This window comes from Pogonomyrmex barbatus, unplaced genomic scaffold, assembly GCF_055798465.1.
Source record: "Pogonomyrmex barbatus isolate J1 unplaced genomic scaffold, ASM5579846v1 scaffold3, whole genome shotgun sequence".
Lineage (NCBI taxonomy): Eukaryota > Metazoa > Arthropoda > Insecta > Hymenoptera > Formicidae > Pogonomyrmex > Pogonomyrmex barbatus.
In genome coordinates, this window is record NW_028297127.1 from 20,931,484 (window position 1) to 20,955,993 (window position 24,510).

Consider the following 24,510-nt stretch of genomic DNA (forward strand, 5'->3'; position numbering starts at 1 on the left):
CTATTTTAAACTGAGGACCATTTTCAAAAATAAGCAAAATCTCCCGCATATCTATTTTGCTAGCACATATATATGAAATTTCTTTATTAATATTAAAATAAAATTTTCCTATTCTAAGCTATTTTACTTTGACACTTGTTTCCACACGATTCAACACTTCATATAGAAATAACTATCCGAATGATTAAGTTTGAATAATTTTATCTTATCGATACAAAGTAAAAAAAAAATTAAGATAATTCATAAATATCAAGAAACGATGCGTGCGAAATGTCGAATTTTGACAATTTGAGAACTGTGCGATAAGATTACTTTGTATATTTAAAAAAATGAACAAAATAAGACTGTATGGGTTGTTTGCAAAGATCAAGACTCGTGTCCCGCATAACGTTATTATTTTGATTAAAATAGAAATATAAAAAAGAAAAAAATTTATATTTTTCGTATAAAATAGAAAAAAATTTATATTTTTGGCCGTGAGCCGGCGGCGAGTCGCAAAAAATTCACAAACAGGCCGCAAGTTGCGCATCGCTGGCTTAGGAAATAAAACATGAAGACCGCACGTTCGAAAATATTTTCAGACTCAATTCAAAGTTGATCAGGCGGTCTAACTGAATCGAGGTAAGCTAATTAACGATTCTCTTTCCTGTTTGATCGCCGAATCCTCCCCCACGTTCTTCGTCACATGGCGCGAGGAGGTGGGAAATTGCCGAACGCTCCGACGCGCGCGGAGCTGACAAGGTTTCTCGCGAGAGACAATGAGGTGCTCTTGGCGTTCGTTTTATTTTTTTTTCTTTTCTTTTCTTTTCTTCTTTTCTCGACGTCAACCTCCGTTGCATCGAGAGACGGGAGGGAGGAAGGAAGAAAGAGAGAAAAAAAAGAGAGAGAGAGAGAGAGAAAATGGTCGTGGCGCGGCCAGAATGTCGGCCGGAAGTGCGTGGACATCGTGGAGGGCCTGGGCTTGGAATGAAATGCCGCTTATCCGACGATCTCCGAGTGCGGAGATCATCGCGCGGAGATGCGAGGCACCTGCGGCGGAGATGCACGGCTAATATCGGCAGGTGCGAGCGGAAGTATCGGCTAGCGAAGCGCGCGCACGTGAGCGGCCCGCCGCGGGGCACGCTGTTTTTATCGCGCGGTTCTCGCATAACAAAATCGCACGTATATATACGTCGCCCGCAATTAAAGCGGCGCGCGTCTGACGCGAGACGACGACGACGACGACGACAACTCGCGGAAAAACAACACTCCCGTGTAAGAATCACGGAAATAACGTAACGTAACGTTTGGCCGAATGTAAAACGCGCCGAGTGTAAAACATTCATGTATTCCGACGTGGCGCGGCGTGGTGGCATCGTGGCGTCGTGGCGATTATGTTACGTCGTGTTACATAATTCGCAAAACAACCGCCGCGGCATCCACGTGGCGGCCGATAACAAGCTCCCGAACGCGTGCATGATGATAGCGACTTGATGATAAATAACATGTAATAATAAACGCGTAATAATAATAATAATAATAATAATAATAATAATAATAATAATCGTTTCTCCATTTTATCTTCTTCCTCGCTCGTCGTTTATCATCGACTGGCATCGCCGGTGGACCGGAAGCGTATTCATTTCAATCCTTAATCGCTCCGTGAGAAAAGAGTAGAGTGCGCGTACTGCGCGTAATCTGACGAGAGATCAAGAGATACAAAAAAAAAAAAGTAACGAGAGAAAATATCGCGAACGGGGGGGGGCTGTATATTCTATTCGTTCGCCATGTGTGAGATTGACTTCGATTCATCTGGACGATTTTTTCGCGTTGGTTTAAGTAGAATATCCTCATTCGTGCAGATTTTCACCGATGCGAACAAATCGCGCGGGTGAATAACGCGGGCGTGAAAAAATTCTGGAGGTGACAGCTGGTATTCGCATCCGGACCACCCAGGTAAGAACGCGCGTTTTTTTTTTTTGTACCCTTGTAGCCATCTTTAAGTTACCGGCGGTTACCGAGCCGTTGCGTTGAAACTGCACGTGAAATTGCACGTGTCACAAGTAGCAGCCACTCTGCAGCCAAAGCGTGCAGATCCGTCCCAGAATTGCGGCTTTCTTTCTGTCCGCAAAGTAGTCGATCGCGATCTTCCACTTGCAAAATAAATAAGTACTCTCGGTATCAGTCATTTTGCGCATAACTTTGGTATACACACATGGTGTATCTTGAGATTTTCTATAGTTATTTCTACAGTTCCATATTTCCGCTTATCTTTCCTTATCTCTCATTTTTATCTCTTTTTATTGCGAAGCAAATTAAGTAGGTCACAAAGTTCACGGACAATCGGAATCGAAATACATTTAAAATTCAAATAATCACTCGAACGCAGTGTTAATTAGTGTAAAATCGCAATTATCACATGTTCAAAGAGAAGTCGATCGATTATATTTTCTCGTATGAGGGGGGGGTATCTCGAGGTACGATCGATCTCTTGCGGGGTGGCGAGAGGGGGGTACCATCTTATCCTTATACATCAGCGATACCAACTAATATATGAAAATTCTATAATAATAAGAAAGACTATTTTATAATTTATCAGAACAAAAAGATGACATTGAGCGCTAAGTTTTAATCTCTGATCATAATATTAATATTTTATTGTTAGAAAATATATATAAGTATTTTTTAATGCTTCGTGTTCAATGACTATCGATCACTTGCTAAAGTATTCTGAAAATGAGGTTGGCATTCCTGATCGAGTTGTGTGCTCAAATATTGGGAATAGTCAGCCGTTTACGCGCGAAATAGGCATACTTTTGCTTGTATAAAAAAAAAATTACATGATGAGCGAAGTTAATTTTTTGCAAAAGCTGTAGAAAAAGATTTGCTTTAACTTATAATTAACGATAATATTTATACTTTTTTGTAAATCGAAGCATAAAAAAATCAATGTAATACATCATGCATAAAACTCCAACTTTTTTCCCTTAAAGATTACACGATTACGAGATTTGAAATTTTAATGTGACATAATTTCATTTTAAATAATGTTATATAATATATATTCTATATAATAATGTTCTATATATAATTTGTAAACAGAGTAAAGCGTTTTGATTTTTCGATCGTACTCCCTTAAAGGCAGGAAAAACATTTTAAATAAAGACAAGACGGGACGAGAAATGACAGTTGACTATCGCTAAGACAAAGTAATTCAGTATGTCTTCGCAAACGTATATGTTTGTAAATGACCGCCAAATGACGCTGTGAATGAACATTGAAATCACGTGGTCACGGATGTTTTCGAGCTTTCTAAGGATATAACTTTCTTGAATATAAAGCAACACGAGTCTACGGCAATTCGAGCTTGTCGGGAGTTCGCGATCATCAAACGAGCGCATTAGAATTGCAAATAGAATTTATTCGTGTGTCGTTTTTCATCATGGATTATCCAGTACATTTTCGTTTCCTCGCATTTGTGACGACGTATATTAAATCTGTTCACGTGCTTGTCGTGAACTATGTTTTTCTCCTGTTCCTTCTAAGCTAGTCAGCAAGTTTCATTAACATTACAATGCAAACAAATATATTTTTTTTTTCTAGTTGTCCACCTCGGATCCTTTCGTTCTTTTGTTATCGATATCGAAAATAACGCGAAAAGAATGCGATAAGATATCCATAATGCATTTGCTCAAGAGAAATACCGGGGGGGGGGGGCTATACGTATATTAGGAAAGAATGACTAATAATAGTCCGGCTGTCTCTCCCCCGTCGTGCTCATTTCGTTGACTCATTCGGCGGTAAATGTAAAAAAAAAAAAAAAATGGGAATCTCGAGATTGCGGCTACGGCGGCAAGTGGGTCGCGATTCTGTTACAGAAATTATAAACGGCGTCGCCACTTTCACTTTTGCATCTTTGCGTCTCTATACTTTTCCGCGCGTTTCTTCCTTCCCTACTTTTTTACGCCAAGAGAGAGAAACCTATTTCTCGGTGGGGAAGCGGCGAAAGGAACCGGAAGACCCGGAAGACGAGATCTGGCTAAATCGGTGCGAGGAGATCATGCCGGAGGATTAATGTTCTCACCTGTGCTGAAACCTCCGATATATCATCTCCGATATAACTCGCGTATACAAGCGCCTTTCAGCTAGTTTCACTAATTCCTTCTAATGTTAAACAGTTTATTCCTAGCACCTAGTTTAGCTGTTCCTGATTGAAGCACCGCGCGAAAGTTCCCCCCCCCCCGTCCGTAATAAACCTGAATCTATAACAAATCAAACAATTTAATCAAGATTTAGTGTCTTTTAATTCCTCGCGTCTTGCCTCGAGCTGCTTTAGCGAGAGCTCGCTAAAGTGTGTAGCATCATTTCCCGCTTGGCATGCGAAGTAAAGTGGACCGTCGTCGTTAGGGAAATATGTCGGAAATATCCACGCATCCGTGTGTGGCAAAATACATACGTAGGTCCGGCGGAATCGCGGCGAATGAATTAACGCGTTTCCTTTTCTTTCTCTCTATCTCAAGAAAAAAAAAATCCATCTCAAGGATATATTCCTCACAGGATTGCGTAATCCAGTCGCGAGGTGCGAACGGGGGATTAAGAGCGAAGTCGATTAATCGTGGTGAAAGCACACACGGGCACACACGGCGGACCGTGGTCGCGGGAGGATCGCGCGCGGAGGCTCGGGCGAGGCCCGGGCTCGTCCCGGGCGTCCCCGGCCCTGACTGCCAGCCCGAGGAGAGAATGCATGTCAAGGTAGCGAGGGAGACCACGGCGTACCGTGGCAACGGCGCCGCGTGTACACCTATACCTATATACGACGTATATCTGCGTACACGCGTACCTACGATCCGCGTATCTACGCTCGTCCCATGTACGCTCGTCCACGCTCGTGATTATCGCGAAATCGCGCGGGTGCGTCACGCGCGTCCGCGCACGCGATTCGTAATCTGCCCTCGCCCACTCCCCCCGCCCCCAAATCGCGCAAATCGCGGGCGCGGGATGACCCACTTGCCGGGGGGGGGGGAGGGGGAGGGGGGAATGACGAGCCAAGTTCGCGGAGGATCTCGCGCGTGAGGCGCGCTTCCAAGAACGTGGGGTATCCTCGCCGGGTAGGACGACTCCCGATTCCCGATTCCTCCTCGATGGATTTCTTCGATTTACCTCGACTCCGGCTTCGGTGATGGCGGCGGCAACGACGGCAGCCTCCTTCTGCCGCCGGCTCGCCAACTCGCGGGACCCACGGGTTTTGCCTCTCCGTTACCTCGGAACGGCATTCCGGCCCCTCTCACTCGTTCGTGAATAATGAGTTCCCTTTTTCTGACGTCCGATTGCACCGGAGGAAAAACAATCGGCAGAAGGGGGGAGGGAAGGATATGTACCGTAATCTCGCCCGGGGGTCGCCAATTTCGCAAATTGGCAACCCGCGAAAGACTTTCGTGTATGGTCTCTCCCGAGACGACGAGAGGTTTCCCCTTACTATACTCCGTTGACGCAACGGAGTAAACAAAATGCAAAAATTTTAACGAGGAACCCCTCTTCGCTCTCCTCCTCCTCTCTCTGCCGACCATAAGATTCCCGCGATCTGGCGACTGGGAAAGAGAGGCGTTAAGATTAGGCGAAATTCAGCGTCCGTTCGAATTCCGAGATTCGTTCTCAAGGATCCCCGGTAGTTTCATTCCGGCTTGTTACCTAACACACACAGATCGAGAATCCGAGAATCGCACACGCGGTTTCGCTACGGTTTCGTCGAGGCTGCCGGATGTTTTGTTTTTTCTTCTTCCTTTTCTTTCTTCGAAACACGCACGAGATCGCGCGCGGAAAAAAAACGCGCATTCTCACTGCGCACTGGGACAAAAGGAGGATGGAGGAAAAGGCCTCCCGTTATCGCTTTTAATTTGCGACGGGCCACCCACCCATGAGCGCGACGGCCCGCGAAGTGCACACACATAGCGCGCGAGGTGCACACCGTCGCGGAAGTTCCGCTTTTGTCTGACCCAGATAGTCGGCATTCACTCGCTATTTCGTAACGGGACCGACTACTTTCTTTCGCCGTCCGCGACGCCGGCTCGACCGCACGCGTATACACAACACACCGCGTGCACGCGCACGCGTGTACGTGCGAACGTACACGCGTGCACGTAATCGTGTGTGCTCTTCCCTCCCCCCCCCCTCCCCCCGTCTTCCCCTCCTTCCTCCCACCATCCCGCGATCCAGTCGCGATCGGAGCGTTACGTTCGGACTTCTGCCCTTCGCGACTAAGGAATTTCTGTCGCAACGCACGAGGAAGATATACTCGTTTTCTAAGAACAGATTCATTTGTTCGGTTGTTATCAATACGGGTTTTCGGTATCGGCGTCGCAGACCTCGAAATATCGAGGGGAAGCACCGAAGCGGAGCGTAGACAATTAACTTGGCGGCGTGATTCTGCCGGCGATGATTCTGTAGTCGTAAGAATTGGCTATGGATAAACGATTGTTTAGAAAGTATACTATACCCGAAAATTTAATTTTGTAATTACAAAGAAAGCTGTTCATAGGTTTTCACCCGTGAAATGTGCCACCGAGACGAGACATTATCGTTAGAAATGCAATATTCTCTTTCTGCTTGACGAGTGAAATTATATAACATTAGTAAAGCGAATGGTGCGAGTACGCAAATGGCAAATGGCAAATTAAAAATAATAATGTCACGGGAAATTCCTTTCTCAAATAAATTTTTTTACATAACAAGAACGGTTTCGAGAAAGTATCTAAAAATTTTTCTAGATACAGATTTGAAAATAATTTTGTTGATTTGTTTTGCCATCAAAATTACTATGTAGGCGATAATACTATAAAAAATTTTTATATCCCAAAAGCTATTTCAAGTGTTTCTACATAATTATATTGATCACTCAAAATTATTTTCAGATCTGTGTCTCTGAATTCAATTTTCTTTTTTTTTTTTTTAATATTTTAAGAAGAAATTCGTGTAATAATCCAATAGAAAGAGAAAAGAATTATTCCTCACGAAAATGTCAACCAGAAATAAGAAACGCGTGGCGTGATCACGAAATATAATTTCCTTTCGACGCTATTAGCGAAAAGCGAGAAGGCGGGAGGCGGGAGAAAAAAGAGGGGGGGGGGAGCGGACAGGGGGAGGCCGCGTGGCCGGTATACCGTGGCGCAACCGTTACTTGGTACCGTACTGCCTCGACGCTACGTACATTCCACACTCGTGGCGGTCGTGGGCTGCCTCGTGGCACGTGTGGGGCGGTACACGTGTGCGATTCGAGAGAGGCTGCGACGAGCGGTAGCAGCAATTAATTGAGGCGAGATAGAAACGCCGTTGCGTCGCGTCGCAGGTATGAGCGTGGAATCGAATGGGCGGGCACGATCGACAAGGAAGCTCATTCATCGCGTTTCCTACGTTTCTCGACGAGATCGAGAAATTAGCATCTCGGGATTCCCCCGGGTTTCTCGGAGGAAACCCCCCCGGGAAACTGCGCGAATCAGGGACAACGAAAGAAGCCTCCCGTTCTCTCCATCAACGAAACGTAATCTATATTGATAAAGGAGGCGAAAAAAAAAATGAATTTAAATTTTCTCCCAAATTTTAATTCCTATTTAATTCCCTTCTCGGGAATTTAACGCGCTACATCGCGGCTACGATTTCACCTACCGGCACTGTCATTGTTTCGTTCGCTGTACGCGGAAAGACACGTGATGTTCCTTTCACGTCTTTTTGTCGCCTCCATATAAGAGCTGATATGCGAAAGTAGCCATGAAGGATACTAATGATAAGATCAGTACCATGTCTCTCTCTCTCTCTCTCTCTCTCTCTCTCTCTCTCTTGCGCGCACGATGGCTAATCTTTGAGGCGTTTAATCATTTCGGAAGATACCTGATACGGACAAGACACACGAGATCGCGAGACGAGAGGCAGCCGTTCCAGATATCCATTCCGGTATTTATCGGTTCGTGCCGTACGAGTGGGGAAGGGGATCACAGGGACACGCTTGATATTGATTTGTTGCGATTTTATATTTAGACATACGACTCGCGTCCGATCGGCTTGTTTACTCGCCGGTTCACATCTCGACCGGCGACCGGGGAGAAAATAGTCGCTGTCGCGATTGCCGACGACGGGAAACGACGAGCGGATTCTCCGAGTCCATGAACTCCCGGTCGGAAAAAGTCTCTATTGAAATTGTTGTAAATGTACGGAGAACGCACGTTAACGCAACGCATGGCACAAACACGGCGAAAATGTGTTTTTACCTTGTTACACTCGAAATAATATATTTAAATAATATATTTTAGTCCATCTGGCACTTTCGACGCGACAGGTATTGAAATTGATTCGTGTCGTAAATGGAAGGGGAAGAGGGGGAGGAAGGGCAAGAAAACATTCATTAATTCTAAAAAGTACTATCTATCACGAAAATATCACTATTTTATGAAATCATTTTGTTAACATTATTACGAGCCACCGTTCATATTGCATTGAATTAACTGCAGCTAGATTAAAATCAATTAAGATATGGAAAATTGGAACAAATAAGAGTTCTTGAAATAGATCGCAAAAATAGAAAGTGAGTAAATTATCATGTTCTAATAACTATAAGATAATCGTGAGATTACAGATTGTGTATTGTTTTCTATCCGATGTAAAAGAAATAAAATAGAAACTTCTGTTGATATTCGCGTTTTTATATCTAAAAATACAAATAAGAAATTTATTACGCGCGCGCGCGCGTGTGTGTGTGTGTGTGTGTGTGTGTGTGTGTGTGTGTTGATCTAGATCCTATTTTTAAGTTTAATAAAAAGGATAAAAATATACTAATACGCTCATCAACTAATACTATATATTTTGGTATAATATAAAAATGTTACGACTACATCAAAGATCAAGTGTAAAAACACGAAGATTCCTCATGATCATTATTAACTCAGCATATAAAATATTAATCACTGATCAGTTTAACGTAAACGTGTAGATTCAACGAGATAATATCCTTGAGACGTTCGGCATTTAAAATTTAAGTGACTAAGCGATTTTGCGATTTTATCGGTGTTTTTAGATAAATATTAATTATAATCCTTCAAAATAAAAAGATAGTAATTTAATAACAATAATTTAATAACAATTAACTTAATAAGAGCTAATGACACACAATATCATGAATACTATATATAGACTTAAAAAAATAAAAAAGAAAAAAAAAATCACAGCTCATCGACCAGGCAAAATTAACTCGAAAAGTAAGCCGAGTTAATTAAGATAACAATGTGTCGAGAAAACAGAAAACTTTTCATCATAATCTTGTTGATGTTGACGGAGATGTCTATGTGAAAATTTTCCTCGAAAAATCGATTCGGTTCGAGAACCGATTCGGTTCCCGGTACAGGCCGACTTCTCGGTAAATAGGTTGAGCGTTTCTCACTCGAAATTCGCGTCGGGGCATCGCGCGTGTCGCGTGCGATGCTTGCTTTAACGTTAATTCGTTTTACGGCGTAATTATGCCGAGGAGGAAAGCCGGCCGCCATCGGCTCCGCGGTAGCGGTGACATAACGAACGTACCGCATATTACGTGCATGTCACTCGCGCGTTCTCTCTCTCTCTCTCTCTCTCTTCCTCCCTCCCTCTCTCCCGTTGCATCACCGAGTTTATCGACAAGAGCATCCGCGACGTCGGATGCAGACAGCATCGTCGTCGTCGTCGTCGTCGTCGTCGTCGTCGTCGTCGTCGTCGTCGCGACGCGAATAATTGATAGGGAGAATAATTCGCTCGGGTTCTTTAATATTTTAATCCTTCAGATGAGGAATTCTCGGGACCGCGCAACAATGGCCGTCCTCTTCTCTTTTTTTCACTTTTTATTTTTTTCTCTCTGCCCCCCTCCCTCCCCCCCCCTCTCTCTCTCTCTCTCTCTCTCACTCATTCATTCACTTCACTCACTTTTTTATATATCAACGCATCAAATTGTTGCATAATAGCCAATAGCCGCTCGGCTCAAACGCGAGCGATTCTGAATTTCCGAGAGCGTTGCAAATTCTTTTTCCGCGCACGGCGACGCGATCGCGAAACTTACCGCCTTACCAAGCATCGCTGCCCAGATATTTTTATCGCACGATATACACCGCACAATAATGTAAAGCATCCCGCGGAATGATTAGAAGTGTGCGCGCGTGTCGGTGAACGTGTGTTTACGTGATGGTGATACAGTGATTCTCAGACCCGCGATTGCAGATCTTCCCGACGCGGAGGATGGTTTCCAGTCACCGGAACGTGTAATCGATCTCTATATAGTTTGCGATCGGACAATATTAGATTTCTCACTCACTCGGGTTATAAACGCAAGTTATAAATAACTTTATTCACAGTGATAAAATCGAAAACTCTTTCTCCCCGGTCTCCCCCCCCCCCTCCCGATCGGATATCTCCCTTCCGGGATCACGCCATTTTATTTTTTTAATTGAGAATGTAATTCCGAAAAACGAATACATCTGAAGCTTAAATATCGTATCGTAAGGTTCATACGTACAGCGTATATACTTTCATTGATGATATAACCCACAGAAAGTTTTCCTCCAAGAAGACTAATGTAGAATCAAGCGTGCATTTAATTTTAATTAACAAATCGTGCATTTGTGTGTAACACACGTGTGTGCCGCAATGATAAATATAAATTAATCTTCTAACTTCTACCGTTTTTATTTAACATATACGCGAAAATATACCGCACTGATCATTTAAAAAAAAACCGCTAATGAAGAAACATTTATTCGTTCAGCGAGACAAAAAAATCTTTTCAGAATATTATTTTATCTGACTGAAATTTAGAAACACCATAATCGTTGATATATTGATAAATAAAATTAATTCCAGAAGGACCGAGACTACGAGATTTATTGAGCAATTCTGATCTTCTCGTACTTCGATCCTTCATTTTGATTAGTATTGATTAATATTGATATGATTTATGGCTATCGGGAATTAGTCAATTTATTTTTTTGCTGTCCTAGCGATATAAATTTCAATTATCAACATATCTATGTCAATATACATCTGCGTTATATTTAACAATTTAATACAGCAGAAAATTTTAATTCAAGGAAAAAAATTTTTTAAAAAGTTTTCTATCTTTCTCATTTCCCCTCTTCTCTCTCTCTCTCTGTCCCTTATTTTTGTCTTATCAAGACTTTCCTTTTCAACTTTTTTCCTTTCCAACTGCTCTTTCGACTTGAAAATTATTGTAAAAATGCAATTCAGAGCCGATCGATCCGAATAAAATCCCAATGTCACGAATGTAGTACGGCCGAATGCGATTATTGTCGAGTACACATGCACATATGCGCGATGCGGGTTCTATAAATAGAAAGACGCTTGGTGTTGTATGCATATGCGAATTGCTAAATTTAAACGTTTTTCAGGGATTTTTGCTCGTGCCCATCGTCCGCGTGTATGTGTGTACGAATACCCCAAACAATTAGCGTCCAATTTTTACGTGATTAGCGTGATCTAATTTTTGCGAAAGCATGTCCGTATTAAAATAGCTCTGTATCTTTCTACGACGAGCTTCTCTCTCGCAAAGAATTTCAGTTTTAATAATTGAAAGCGTTCCCGAGTAAAGACGAGCTAGCTTTCACTTTTTGGCGAGAGAAGAAAGCGAAGTTCATATCTCACTTAGATTAGTGACAGCGATAAATTTTTTTTGCAAATTTTTCTTCTTGGATTCAAGCCTCCAAATATTTTTATTTGGACTTACGTCTCCGAGTCTAAATAGAAAAGTATCTAGAATAATTCTGACAGGGTGTTAAATAATGAATTCTAAATGGAAAGATACCATCAATGTTCGTGCTATAACTGTCGCGATTCCGGCGACCTTAGAATCGTTTTCCCCGTTATCGATGCCAAGAACCGAAACGTGGCCACGTGGCCTACTTAAATTGGCGCCCACACGGCAATTTTTTCCCAGCCACGAGCAATCATTAATTATTTGCGAGCTTCGAATTTTTATTTTTATAATCCAACTCGTAGTTTTGAATATCAATCATTCGTCAGTTAAAGATCATTAAAGAGTTTAGCGTCAATTTAAAACATTAAAAAATACAACTTGTCTCTATTTTATCTTAGCAACTAATTATAGCTCGAAATAAACATGTATTAAAAAAATGAGATCGCGTTTTATATAATAGGCTTGTTTTACACATTTTTTTACACATTTTAACATTTATATACGTAAATGAAATTTGTATTCTATATTCTTTCCGCGATAGACTTTTTTTTTTTATCATTAAACGAAAAGATACAAAGCAACAGACGCAATGTATAAGCACGATCTAACAATTTGCTCACGCCCACAAATTACGCTTTGATAAATAATTTTCAACACAAACAACTATTTTTTAAACAGCTATTTACCTCCCTCTTTTTTTACTTTACAATATCATTCTATATTATTCATTTTCTCTTGTTATTTATTTACTATGTATATTTCATTGCCTCATCACGCGCGTCAATGTAATATGAATAATTTCATCAAGTGCAACAAATAAATAACGAAATAATAACGCGGCTTAATTGGCGAAGCGTTCACCAACTGTGATTGGGCTGATAACGAGGGGATTATCGCGGGATTTAAACTTCAAGGAAGGATCGTTCGCCGAAAGCTTCCCGAGGCTGACCGAGGTAAAATGTGAAAGTAATATGCATACTCCCGAGCACATTACTCTCGCGGCACACGCGAAATCTTACTTAAACTTACTTACACGCTCGCCATGCTAAAAACCAATTTCACTCGCCGCGAGAAACGAGGAAAACGAAGATTTCGCTTTTGGTATCACCAAACTCGTCGCGGAGACGACAGACACAGTTTCGGAAAGCTCGCCCCCTCCCCCTCCCCCTCCCCCACGCAGACGTTTCATCGCTATAACTCATCGGGTGGCGTTATTTATTATTCGTGTAACATTACGGGGTGAACAAAGTAATTTTTATCATTCCCCGCTCGTAATTAGCCTGACATGGAGGGGGGGAGGGGGTCAATGAAAAATAAACGCCGTCGCGATTAAATGTCCTTTGTAAGAGAGGAAAGAAATGTTGTATTAATATTTATTCGAGCGCGCTGGTCCGCCCGCTCCAACGCATTACCTTTTGAAATATATATATATATATATATATATATATATATATTTTTTTTTTTCTACTTGGCATATATAACCGACTTGCAAAATATATTAAAAATACGCCGGACTCCATTTTACGACGGTTTAGCAGAAGAGCAGAGATTACGCGCGTAATTAGCATAACCAGTTTCCCCTCAACAAAAGCCGGGAGAGTTTGTACAATGCAATTATCGAAAATTATCGGGTAACGGTAATTAAGCTAGCCATAAAAATCGTCCGGTACGTTAATTTCAGCAGAGAGAGAGTAAAACAGCAATCGCGCGGCACGGAGCGATCGGCACGCTATCTTCCACTAAGGACGGCCGTCACGTGCCTCTGTCGTGCAAAATATCTGCATTAGGAAGCAGGTATAAGCAGACGTCTAATATGCGTGCCCAAGTAGAAACGAATGCGACACCGACACCGTCTTCGCTCGCATTCGTTCGCATTCGCTCGCGGACACACACTTCGCGCATGATCGCTAATTTAGTCGATGTTAATGCGTACCATCGACGATGATACCAACACGGTTTAAAAACAACCGGGGCGATTTAAAGAATGCTGCTCGCGATAACCGGATATCGCGGATCTTCTCACGGGGCAAAAAGTGAATAATAAAATAAATGGTATGCGGATGAAAGTGTAACGAACAAGTGTGCCGAAGCTCTTATAGCATATCCGTGGAAAAATTACAGACGACGAATTCTGGCATCGTCTGCCATTGGAATTAGGGGAATCGGGCGAGTAACAAAGATATTTTAATAAGTTGGAAAAAAAGGAAATCGAATACAATCAGTCGAAATTCGAAAATAAACCGCGAATAACCGCGACGAAACGACGAAGTATTCAACTTTATTTTATTATTCATAATTTTATTATTTATAACTAATACTTTTCGTTCTTGAGTGAAAAAAATATAAAACCCAGAATCTCCAAAAAATTGTTGATTTCTTCTACAAATTTTTGTCGGGTCAGTGTTTTTCGAAATGTGTCTTACACATTATATATAAAGTTTATGATTTCTGGGTAATGTTTTCTCGCACGAATGCCATAATTTTCTTCCTTACTCTTAATTTTTTTAATGCTTGTTACATAGAAATTACATACACGGAAATTTTACGTTACACATACATAAAATTCTTCTATTTACAGATTCGTAATAACAATATAATTAAGAAATACAAATATTAGTTATTTTAGTATAGATTGAAAGTTATTATACTAAATTATAATTTTCAATTATACGATCATTAATAATTTATACAATACAAAATACAAAATAGCCTATATTACTAAATAATAATAGATTATTAAAAAAATTGATAGTGCAATAGTGATATTTGGCGTTTAATTAAGAAAAGTGATTCTGCTTCGCCAATTTTACAAGTTAACGATCTCATTCATCACGAAAATCACGAGTGTCGACAAGTTGAAAAAAATTGAGCAGACTGACCTGTCTTGGCCATTTCGCAAGGAAGAGTTGAGAAGTTTTACAAGAAACAAAACACTACGTATCCATATTTCCAACTTTCTTGAGCACTCGGGAGAAGTTGAAAAATTCGTTTTCGGGCACTGGCATTTTCTCCCACCGCCTACGACAATCAGAAATGGCAAGATCCCGCTGCAGGAACCGAAATCGAGGAGAGGCCACTTTTAGTCCGTTCGATAACGGGTTTACTGCAGGGTTTAGTGCATCCGCGACAGTGGCACTATTCACGATGTCTCAGGTTGCTTTTCGCCACACATGCCACCAGCACCGAGTAAGGCCAGATCGACTGACAGTTCAAAATTTCTAGAAACCCAAATACCTGATGCTGTCCTCTTCGCCATATTATATTTAGGGCGCCTCTAAAAATTCCCAAGGGCTCCACAAGTCCGAAATCTCCACCATCATTGGATTCATTATGTTGGAAACTTTACTTAAAAATTCCTAAATTTCCTTCCCATTCGTTCTGTACTGCCTGAGGTATTTTCTTCAAATTTTCGAAACTCTAACATCAAAACTCTTACTCATTACGTTAAATTTTCTCTGCGTGAAAACCGAACCCCGAGTCTACGGAATTGAAAGGAAAGAAAATAAATAAACTGCGTGTTAAGGCAGTTAATTTAACTCGGTGATTTTGAAGGATTTAAACAAAATAAATTCCATGTAATTTTTTGATCGTTTTTTTAAAGGTGAAACTTTTCCCCGAGTTCTTGAAATATTAATATAGACCACACACAGCTACATATACGATTTTTATTGCATTTCAATTTTTAATGCGATTTTTTGGCAAAGAGTATCTCGTGTCGAATTGTCAAATTGTCTTTATGATAAATAAAGATACGAGAATTATTTCGCGCAACAGTGAACATCGAAATCTATACGTGAAACTATATCAATATCTTTATTTTTATCGTTTTTCCTTATCTCGAAGCAGTCGATACAAACTACGTCATAATGTTGCAATGGAAAAACGATAACTACGCGCTGCGATTGTCTATTATAATGGTAAAAATATGAATTGTCACATCGAGAATGATTAAGAAATTTATTAAAGAGCTCAGCGATCAAATTATTGCTCATTATAATTAAAATGTTCGATTGTTTATCATACCAAGAGTTGGAAATTAATAAATAAAGAAAAAGTTACAAGCGATCTTAATTTTTAAAATAAATTCTTTAACGAATTCAAAATCAAAATCTTTCTCGGGATTTTGATTTTGAAAATTATGATATATTTGATTGTACAAAAACTTATATTTCAAATAAGTAATTTGCATCACTTAGAACTTAATCACGTCGTCGTGCGTGGCGCGTGGAATAATCTTTATTTGAATAAACATGATTACAAAAAGCAGCAAGAAATCATATTTATAAAAACTATCTATAATACACGTGCAGTTCACGTGTTGCAAAAGTGCGAGTTACAATTATTCCACTTGAATTCCACTCATATCAAAACAATTTCCGAATGATTAATAATTCCTACCTCTGGATTTGAAACAAAGATATATAAATTGCGCAAAGATCTCGTTTTTATGGCCGCATAATTTCTCGCTTAATAAATCGCATAATTTTGCGCTCAATAATTGAAGTATTTGCTGGTTGAGCGAATATTACAGCTTGATAGCGTTTTCGGTGCCGTTTCGTAACGAAAACAAGGCAAATATTACGTCATTGGATGTATCGGGTGTAACCATAATCGGTACCCCTGGACAAGATAATCGTATCGCGTCGCATCGGTGAAAAATGTTATGGTATCATTTAGAATTTATTTATAAATTGTTATAGAATTTATTTATAAATTATTTATAAATTGTTAATATGTCACACCAACAAACATCGAGCAGACATCGAGCAGTTTCGTCAATTCTGTGTCATTTTGAATCTATAATTTTTTTACTTCCTTCACATCCAATTTTTATGTCTTTTACTAAAAATGGAGACTACACTACAGAAAAAAATTGATCTTAAAGAGAAAAATATTCTCATATATGAGAGTAAAAATATTATAATCTTCTTAACTTGTAGTCTCGATTTGATTGAATTTGTATTAATGCAAATATTATTTTTGTTCAAGATTGAAGATTAAAAGTCTCCTTTATGAAGATTATAATATTCTTACTTATAAACATGAGAATATATAATCTTGATTTAAGACCTTCTTTTTTTTTAGCTCCTTTGTGTGTAAGATAAAAGATTGTGCGTATACAAGAGATAATATTTGAAATACAGGAAATGTATATCAGTATACAATTTACTGAAGTAAAAATTCGAAAAACTTCGAAGTCGTTTTTTCGACTCGGTCTTCGGAACTCGATATCTGCAAAAGTAATTTTCTTGATTTTCCTAATTGTGCCATGATATTGGTCGATCGTTGTTATCGGTAGCCTTCATTTCCGGCGCGGAAAAATATGTATAAAAATAACGGAAAATGGAGGGACCGAGTTCATCATCTCATGACGGTATTTACCAGTTTATTCTTAAGCAGCCTTGCATTATTTATAGAAACAACAGCTGTATGAATCTTCTGTATTGGTAACTCACATCCCGTAGTACGAAGTACAAGTACGTTGTTGGAGGTTTGATCAAGTCAAGTTATGCGTTAGTGTTGCGGTCCGCGATAGGTGATTTAAGTTTTAAGAAGTAAGAAATTGACCAATTATAATCGAATGTGAAAAGAATAATCGACTATGATTGGCCAATTTCTTAAACGACTTAAAGATTAAATACTTATTGTGGACCGACACTTATGCTTTTCCGGCATCCACGTGTAGTCTTTAACATTCTTTTTTTCATTAAGACCTATCTTTCACGGCCATCCGGCAGGGCCGTATCCACCGTTCGTTGCAATTACGTGCCCTATCTCGTATTATTTCACACATTGTGCGGAACTCTCCTTTCTTCTTTTCTTTCTTTCTTTTTTTTTTTATTTTTATTTCCGCGAATTCTTTTTATAGGCACGTATAGATACACACGTGCAAATATGCAAACACACACGCGGCTTTTCTTGCTCGCGAATTTCTTGACCGACTTAGACCGACTCGTTTCTCGAATCTTCAAGAAACCTTATTCGCAAAAGAAAACAAAGTTTAATTTCTTTATCTTATCGATTCTTTGAATATCATCATCGAGTAATCTTGACAAATCGGAAGGCGCATCAATAAATTTTTTTTAATTAAAAACAACAAGATTCGTTCGAGAGCGTCTAAAGAATCAAGTCTTGCAATCAAGTCGTCTCGTTAAAGTCCTCTCTATTTTTCATTTCCGTACAAGTAGAAAATTATTGACGTTATTCTCGAATCGAAACGATCATTCTTCTTAACCAGATGTACCATCGGTAATCGAGAGACTCTCTGCGATATATCGTTCCGATGGGCACTCCAAGCACTGCAATAGTTTCGTGATTGCGATATTAAATGGTTGGAACTCAACGTGCGAGTGGCTGGCGCGTTAGAGTTTTACGATGATTTGTTTTTGCACCAATTATTCGAGTATATCGCCACCGTGGATGTGGAGCGCGTTTCTCTTTGATTCATCGCGCGTGAATACAACGCGCAATGAAAATCGTTCGGACACCCGTTGCATTTTATACGCAGGGAAATCAAAAAAAAAAAAAAAAAAAAAACAAGTCCGAGTCGATTCTTATTTTATCAAACGTCGCAAGGGAGAATCCGCGCGTGGCATTCATTATATGGGAAGCTATATTCGCGTACATGTCGCGTCTTCTCCGTTTATTTTCAGCGGCATGCGATATTTCTTTTAACGTGAATTGAATGATTACCTTTCCATAATTCCGAAGTGAGACGAAAGAAGAAATTACATTTGTGCAGAATGTGTCAAGCGTAAAATATATTTCTCGCGTTTTACGCTCCGATTGCAGGATCGATCAGGCGAGTATCTATATATATATATATATATATATATATATAGAGGAAGAAAGTGATTATATTCCGAAAATGCTCTCGTAACCGGGCTATTTTCGCGCTGGCTTTCGATACGGCGTCTCGTATTCATTGATAATAGCGGTCTATTTTTAGATCTCCCATAACACTTGCAGATGCGGTACGGTTTATTCAGCGAGTGAACGACGCGAGAATGACGCTACCACCTTTCCGCGTGTCGATTAACTTGTTTGCGCGCAAAGAAACGCTCGCTGGCTTCGGCATTCGATTCTTTCATTACGAGTCTAGCGCAGATAAATGAAATACGCGAAGCGGGACGTTTCTGCCGGCGATGATCGACGCCGCCATCGGCAGCGGTTTGCGAAATGTTAAATGTCGAACGAATATTCAATCGGGTGTAATGAAAACTCCATTGGATATATGGGAGATAAAGCGGGCGTTAAAGCTCACGGCCGTTTTTTTTTTTTTTTTTTTTTTTTTTCCCCCCTCGTATTTAACGACAACGTTAAATCGCGTTGGTGAAACGAAACTTGAAAACGAGCTTTACCTCGATTGAGACTAACGCAGCCGGTTTCGAAAGCGCGCAAAACCTGCGTTTCAGCCGTGCCGTGCCTCGTTGTACACAGCAGGAGAAAGTGATTAAGATCTCCCCCCCTTCCTGCCGTAATATTAACTCTTCACCCTTTCGCTAAAAACGCACGTATATTCCGGAATGTCCGGAACTACCTCGAGTGTTAGAGAATAAAAAAAAGAGATCGTTTTTTTTTTCTTTCTTTTTTTCTAAATATGGAAGTTTGGTATACGAATGGGGGAGAAAAAAAAAAAAAACACGTACGTGTACACTTGCGAGCGGAGATAAAAAAAACGATTGGCGGAGTGAACGTTAAAAAAATGACAATTGATCGCCGAAGGTCTCTGGCGAACTGCGATTGTGACGGGAAGAAATTGTTGGTGGTGGTATTTTGACAAGGAATTCGCCATACTCGGCACAATCTGAATCACCATGAATCACCATGAATCGTAATCTTTCTCTTTTTCCGAAATCTCTCGTGATCTCTCCTTTTTGACGAACGCGACGTCTATAAAAGAATACGCGCCAAGGGCAATTTCGCACAGCTATGGAGCATAAAGGTCGAAGTCCGCGTTACACTCGCATCGAGGAAAGCTAAACGACGTGAGACGCGCTCGCGTCTCCGAAGAAAAATCATGCACGCTGGAAAGAATTAGAATCGGTTCGTCGGAAGATGGTGACAAAAGGCGGTGACTTTAAAACGCTAATCTCAATACAAAAAGCAAATCTATTAAAGTCCTATTCGCTTTACAAGTATCGAATTTAAGGATGTATACCTTATATCTATTTTTATTTATGAAGAAATGAAGAAATTATGTATTATTTTAGATTGCAGAATTTAGAAAGAAATTTTCTCCGTTAACGAAAAAAAGTCAAGAATAAGGTTGTGAAGATCCCAGAAAATTCTCAGGTTCAGTGATTTAGTGAGTATTGGGGAATTCCTGTTCTTTATTCAAAATCTAAAAAAGCTGTTGAAAGCAAGAACATTATCGAAAAAGAATACTGTTCCACCGTTACTTTCTTTGCTATCTTTCTTTTTTTCTGATCGTTTTTTTTTATTGTCGTGAAAATCGATATCTTTGCCGGACTATCTGTGTCAAAACAGACTTTCAACAAAAATTTGAAATATTTGGGAAACATGGAAACATCATTTATCGATATCAATGAAGTTATTGGTTTTATGGGCTCTAAAGAGAATTTCTGAATATTTTATGATAGACAAAAATTCTTCGAACTTTATAATTCTTAAGTTGGAACTGCTTAAATCTTCAGGTATAAAAAGCTATCTAACGGATTTTATTGTTTGTTCTTCGTTATCTCTCTCACTAATGGCCCATTGAAAATATTTCTTTACATACGAAAAGATATAACTGTTCAAAAAAAATTCTTTTTTTATATGCATAAAAGTTGTGTTATTTATCATTAAGTTTACAGAAATTTCTTAGATAAACTTATTTAGATAAACTTGATGTATGGTATAAATATTTTAATGTAATATGCATTAAAGCCTATTGGATTCCAAATATAGAAAATTTATTAAAAAAATGTATTCCTAAGAAGTATAGAAACGGAACAGAATCTTTTTAATATCATTTTTTATTTTTTTAATGAATCGTCAAAGTTCAAGTTGTAAATCTTATTTTATATACCTCAAGTAACGTTGAATACACAATAATTGCAAATTTTGCAAAATGAGGGATTTCACGTAAAAAATATTTCAGTTGTATATAATAATTTATCATACATTAATTACATTTTACATGATACATAGATGCGATCAAGAAACATTGCCGATCATTAATCTATTACAAAATAATATAAAAAAATGTCTATTATCATATATATCTTTTTTATAAGATTTGAATGAAACTTTCTGACATAAAAACATTCAAAAAATTTATGAGTTTACAAAAATTTATGACTCGACAATTTATATTTCGACAACAGACATCTATTTTTTTCTAATATTTTTCTTTTAAGATATTGTGACCAAGATAAAAAAGTAGAAAAGAAAGTTTTTCCTCATATCCTTTTTCTCATACCGAAAAAAATTGAAGGAAAAGCTTCTTACATCTGTTTTCCAGGAAAGCCTTTAAATTGTGCCTATAATAAATTAATTTCGCGCAATAAATATTCTTAGATATTCTATTAATTTCTGAGATTACGGGCGCCGCGAATGTTGCACCGCAACCCAGTAGGAAGAAATGTTAAACATTCGAATCGATACCTAATAGGTTTTAAGAAGCCTGCGGTTTTAATATGTCAGCCGTACTCACTCATATGTACCGGCGACCTGTTGAAGCCATTGCTAAATATCATGCACATGGTAAACATTCGCTGGTCGCCAATAAATTCCGCACCTCTTAAAAAACACCGCACGTTGCTTTCCCTTTTTTATTTATTTAGCTCACAATTATTTTTAGATGGAGTAATCATCGAAAAACTATCGAGGGATAATCATAAGCCTGCGAGCATCGAGAAATTAATAATTGCTTGCCGGACGGAGTGAACGAGCGCGACGAGAGTGAGAACGAAAGAGTTCGTTTAAGACGAACGGGTATGTACATAACGTCGTATTATCATCGACTCATCAGCAGAGAAGTAGCTTTACCTGCATCCGATATTTTCTTGTTATCCCACTCTTCGATGACGATGGAGGGACTCATGGCGCGTTCAACGTTCGTCGAATCCTCCTCGGTGCAGACGATTACCTCCTCATGGGTGTAGACAACCGCATCGGAGTCTTCGTGCACGTAGAGGATCGTCTTGGAGGAGTCGTCGTGAATGCAGGCAGGCGTCTCGGACTTGTCACGCGCCTGGACGAGCCTCTCGGAAGCTTCGCGAATGTGGACGACCGCCTCGCGGGTATAGGCGAGTTCCTCGGGACCCTGACCGTAAACTATGAGCCTTTGCGCGGTCTCCGGGTCCTTGACAACGATCCCGTGTTTGGCTCCTTCCGCAACGTCCTCGTTGGCGGCGTCGTCTTTAGCCTCGTCGGAGTCGTTGACGTCAAGGTCGTTTATGTCCTCGACGAGGCCGGAGGAAAACGAGGATCCCTGCCTGCCGTTCTCCCAGTGATCCGAGCGCCTGGCCTCCTCGTTGACGATCAGGATGCCGGCGGTGTCGACGCTGAGGAGGGCCCCGTACTGGTTGTAACTGCTGAAGACGATGTCGCTCAGGTCACCGCAGTTCTCCTCGAAGTAGCCGCTCTCCTTTTTCTTCGACGCGTTCGTTACGCCCGTCTCGTCCTCCGCCGTCGTAAAACCTATCGCTTCGTCCATTGCGAAACGGTACGGCCTGGGATGCGATACGTGCCGCGTACGTCACTGTCGTCGCGGCGCGAGCAATGTCAGCGTGAATGAAGACAAAAAAAGGAGAAGCGAGAGAGAGGGCGACCGGGCGACGTTGCGATCGACATAAGTCGAGTTTTTCACGCTCGCTTTGCGGCTACCGTCCGTCGCGGGGACAAAATCGATCTGTTCAATGAATAATAATAATAATAATAATAATAATAATAATTGTAATTGTAACGATCCCTCGAAAGATCTAAATATAGAGTTATTATCCTGTTAATCGACGAATCCTGTTTCGTTGCTTGCGGTTGTCCTTGCGGATTTATTAGGCCGTGAACTCGCTCGAACTAATATCACGACGTATCGGACTGCTCGCGACTGCTCGTCACGATGTTAAATTGATAAAACACCGGTAAAAGCCGTTCTAGCTACGGATCTATGATCCTCGGTCTATGGTCTTCGGCGTGAGCACTCTCTGCGGGATATTCGTAAGCCACGGCGATTTTTGTTCTTTCGGTCGAAAATTTTGTCACTCGGGAGGGTTCACAGTCGCACCGCAACGTAGGGTGAACCTAATTGTCCGTACGAAGAAGAGTGCCGTAGCCCGTGGTGGTCCGGCAGAAACGTCGGTTCGCCCGAACGAAGCGTATCATCATCGTTATCCTACTGACACACATAGGAAGAGTTACGTACGAACGCGCTCGCGCTCGGCTGTTCGCACGGTCGTTTGACGAATGCCGGCGGGGGCCTTGGCCAGATTCGCGAATATCTCGCTCCGATTTTCCTCGAGGGGGATACCGCTCGCGCCGAGGGCGCCGAGCGACGCTACGTTTCTTCTTCGACACGTCGAGTGCCGAGGGCCTTTATCCTTCGGCCTTTATGCTCGGTGTCGATGCGTCGATCGACCACGCGCACACGAACGAATACAGTCTTCGATATTTTACCTCGAGATTTAAGAGTTTTTCGTTTTTTGGAAGACGGAAGTTTCTCTCGATCGGGAAAACACCGTTCCCGAGCCTCAACGAGATTTTCGCTCGACGACACGGCGGATTCGACTCGGCGTCGAATGACGATCCACGATCGAAGATCCGAAGATCGCACAGGGACGAGAGTTTTAAGCAGCTTGGAAATTTCGGCACACTTCTCGTTTCACTCAAAAGCTTCACTTTCACTTGTCGGGCGAAAAACCCCCCGGCCCGCGTTCCCGTGATATCGGCAAGCTCGTGTCCTCGCGAGAAAGACGCACGGCATCGGTGTTCTCGTAACGAGTGCGCGAAACACACAGCCACGTGATTATTATGATATGTCCGCTACGCGTACGTATATACAATACGAACGAAACGCGAACGAAAATCCACACGACACACTCCGAACGCACGGTCGTTGTGGACTGAAGAACCTGACCGACGGACTCTACACGAGCACTTCGCCTCCCCCCTCCCCCTCCCCCGCCACCGCCGCGCTGCCTCTGTCGAGTACTAACAGCTGATTTGGAAAACACAGTGGGGGAGGCCCCTCACTTCAGGAGCGGCTCTAGCGCAACGCTACGCCCCGTGGTTACATAACGCGACTTTGGCGCAGATCGTGCGAGGAATTTCAATTTTCTCGAATTTAAATGTAACGCTTGTCACGCATGTATTACAGTGATATGATAAAAAAAAGAGAGAGAGAGAGAGAGAGAGAGAGGGAGAGAGAGAGAGAGAGAATATCGGCGAACATGCGAAATTAACGCGTTTCTTGCAGGATGGATAACCCTTTGACCTCTGTGCGCTGCGTATTGGCTGTAATATCGTACTTCGAATAATTAATTTAATTCGTCGAGAGAAAAATATCCGTGCATCGAATATATCATAAAAAAAGGAATATATAAAATTACATAAGCCAGGAATGTATAAGTTTCAAAACTGCAATTATGCATTGCAAATTATGATTTTATACTTTAATTTAATGTATTTTTAATATTTTATTTTACTGTAATTTAATGTATTTTAAATATTTTTTTTCGATAAATAATATATAGGAAATCGAGTATCTTATCTATCACATAATATTTGCTCAATATTATCTGATAGATAGCAGAAATAATTACGAAATAAAATAGAAATTAGAAATAAAATATTAAAAAAAAAAAAAAAGA

The 24,510-nt window shown here is 40.6% G+C and overlaps 1 protein-coding gene across 2 annotated transcripts in view; it reads right to left on the reverse strand.

The window, feature by feature from the left end:
• LOC105429561 (ribosomal protein S6 kinase alpha-5) overlaps positions 1-24,510 on the reverse strand; it is a 37,078-nt gene that overhangs the window by 7,094 nt on the left and 5,474 nt on the right. Inside the window, exon 1 of one of the 2 annotated variants that reach the window (XM_011642612.3) lies at positions 21,692-23,802. The exons of the other annotated variant lie outside the window; for it this stretch is intronic. Coding sequence (XP_011640914.2) covers positions 21,692-22,361 — 670 coding nt within the window. The 5' untranslated portion in view covers positions 22,362-23,802. Of the gene's footprint in view, positions 1-21,691; positions 23,803-24,510 lie in introns of those variants that run through there. 2 annotated transcript variants of the gene reach the window in all.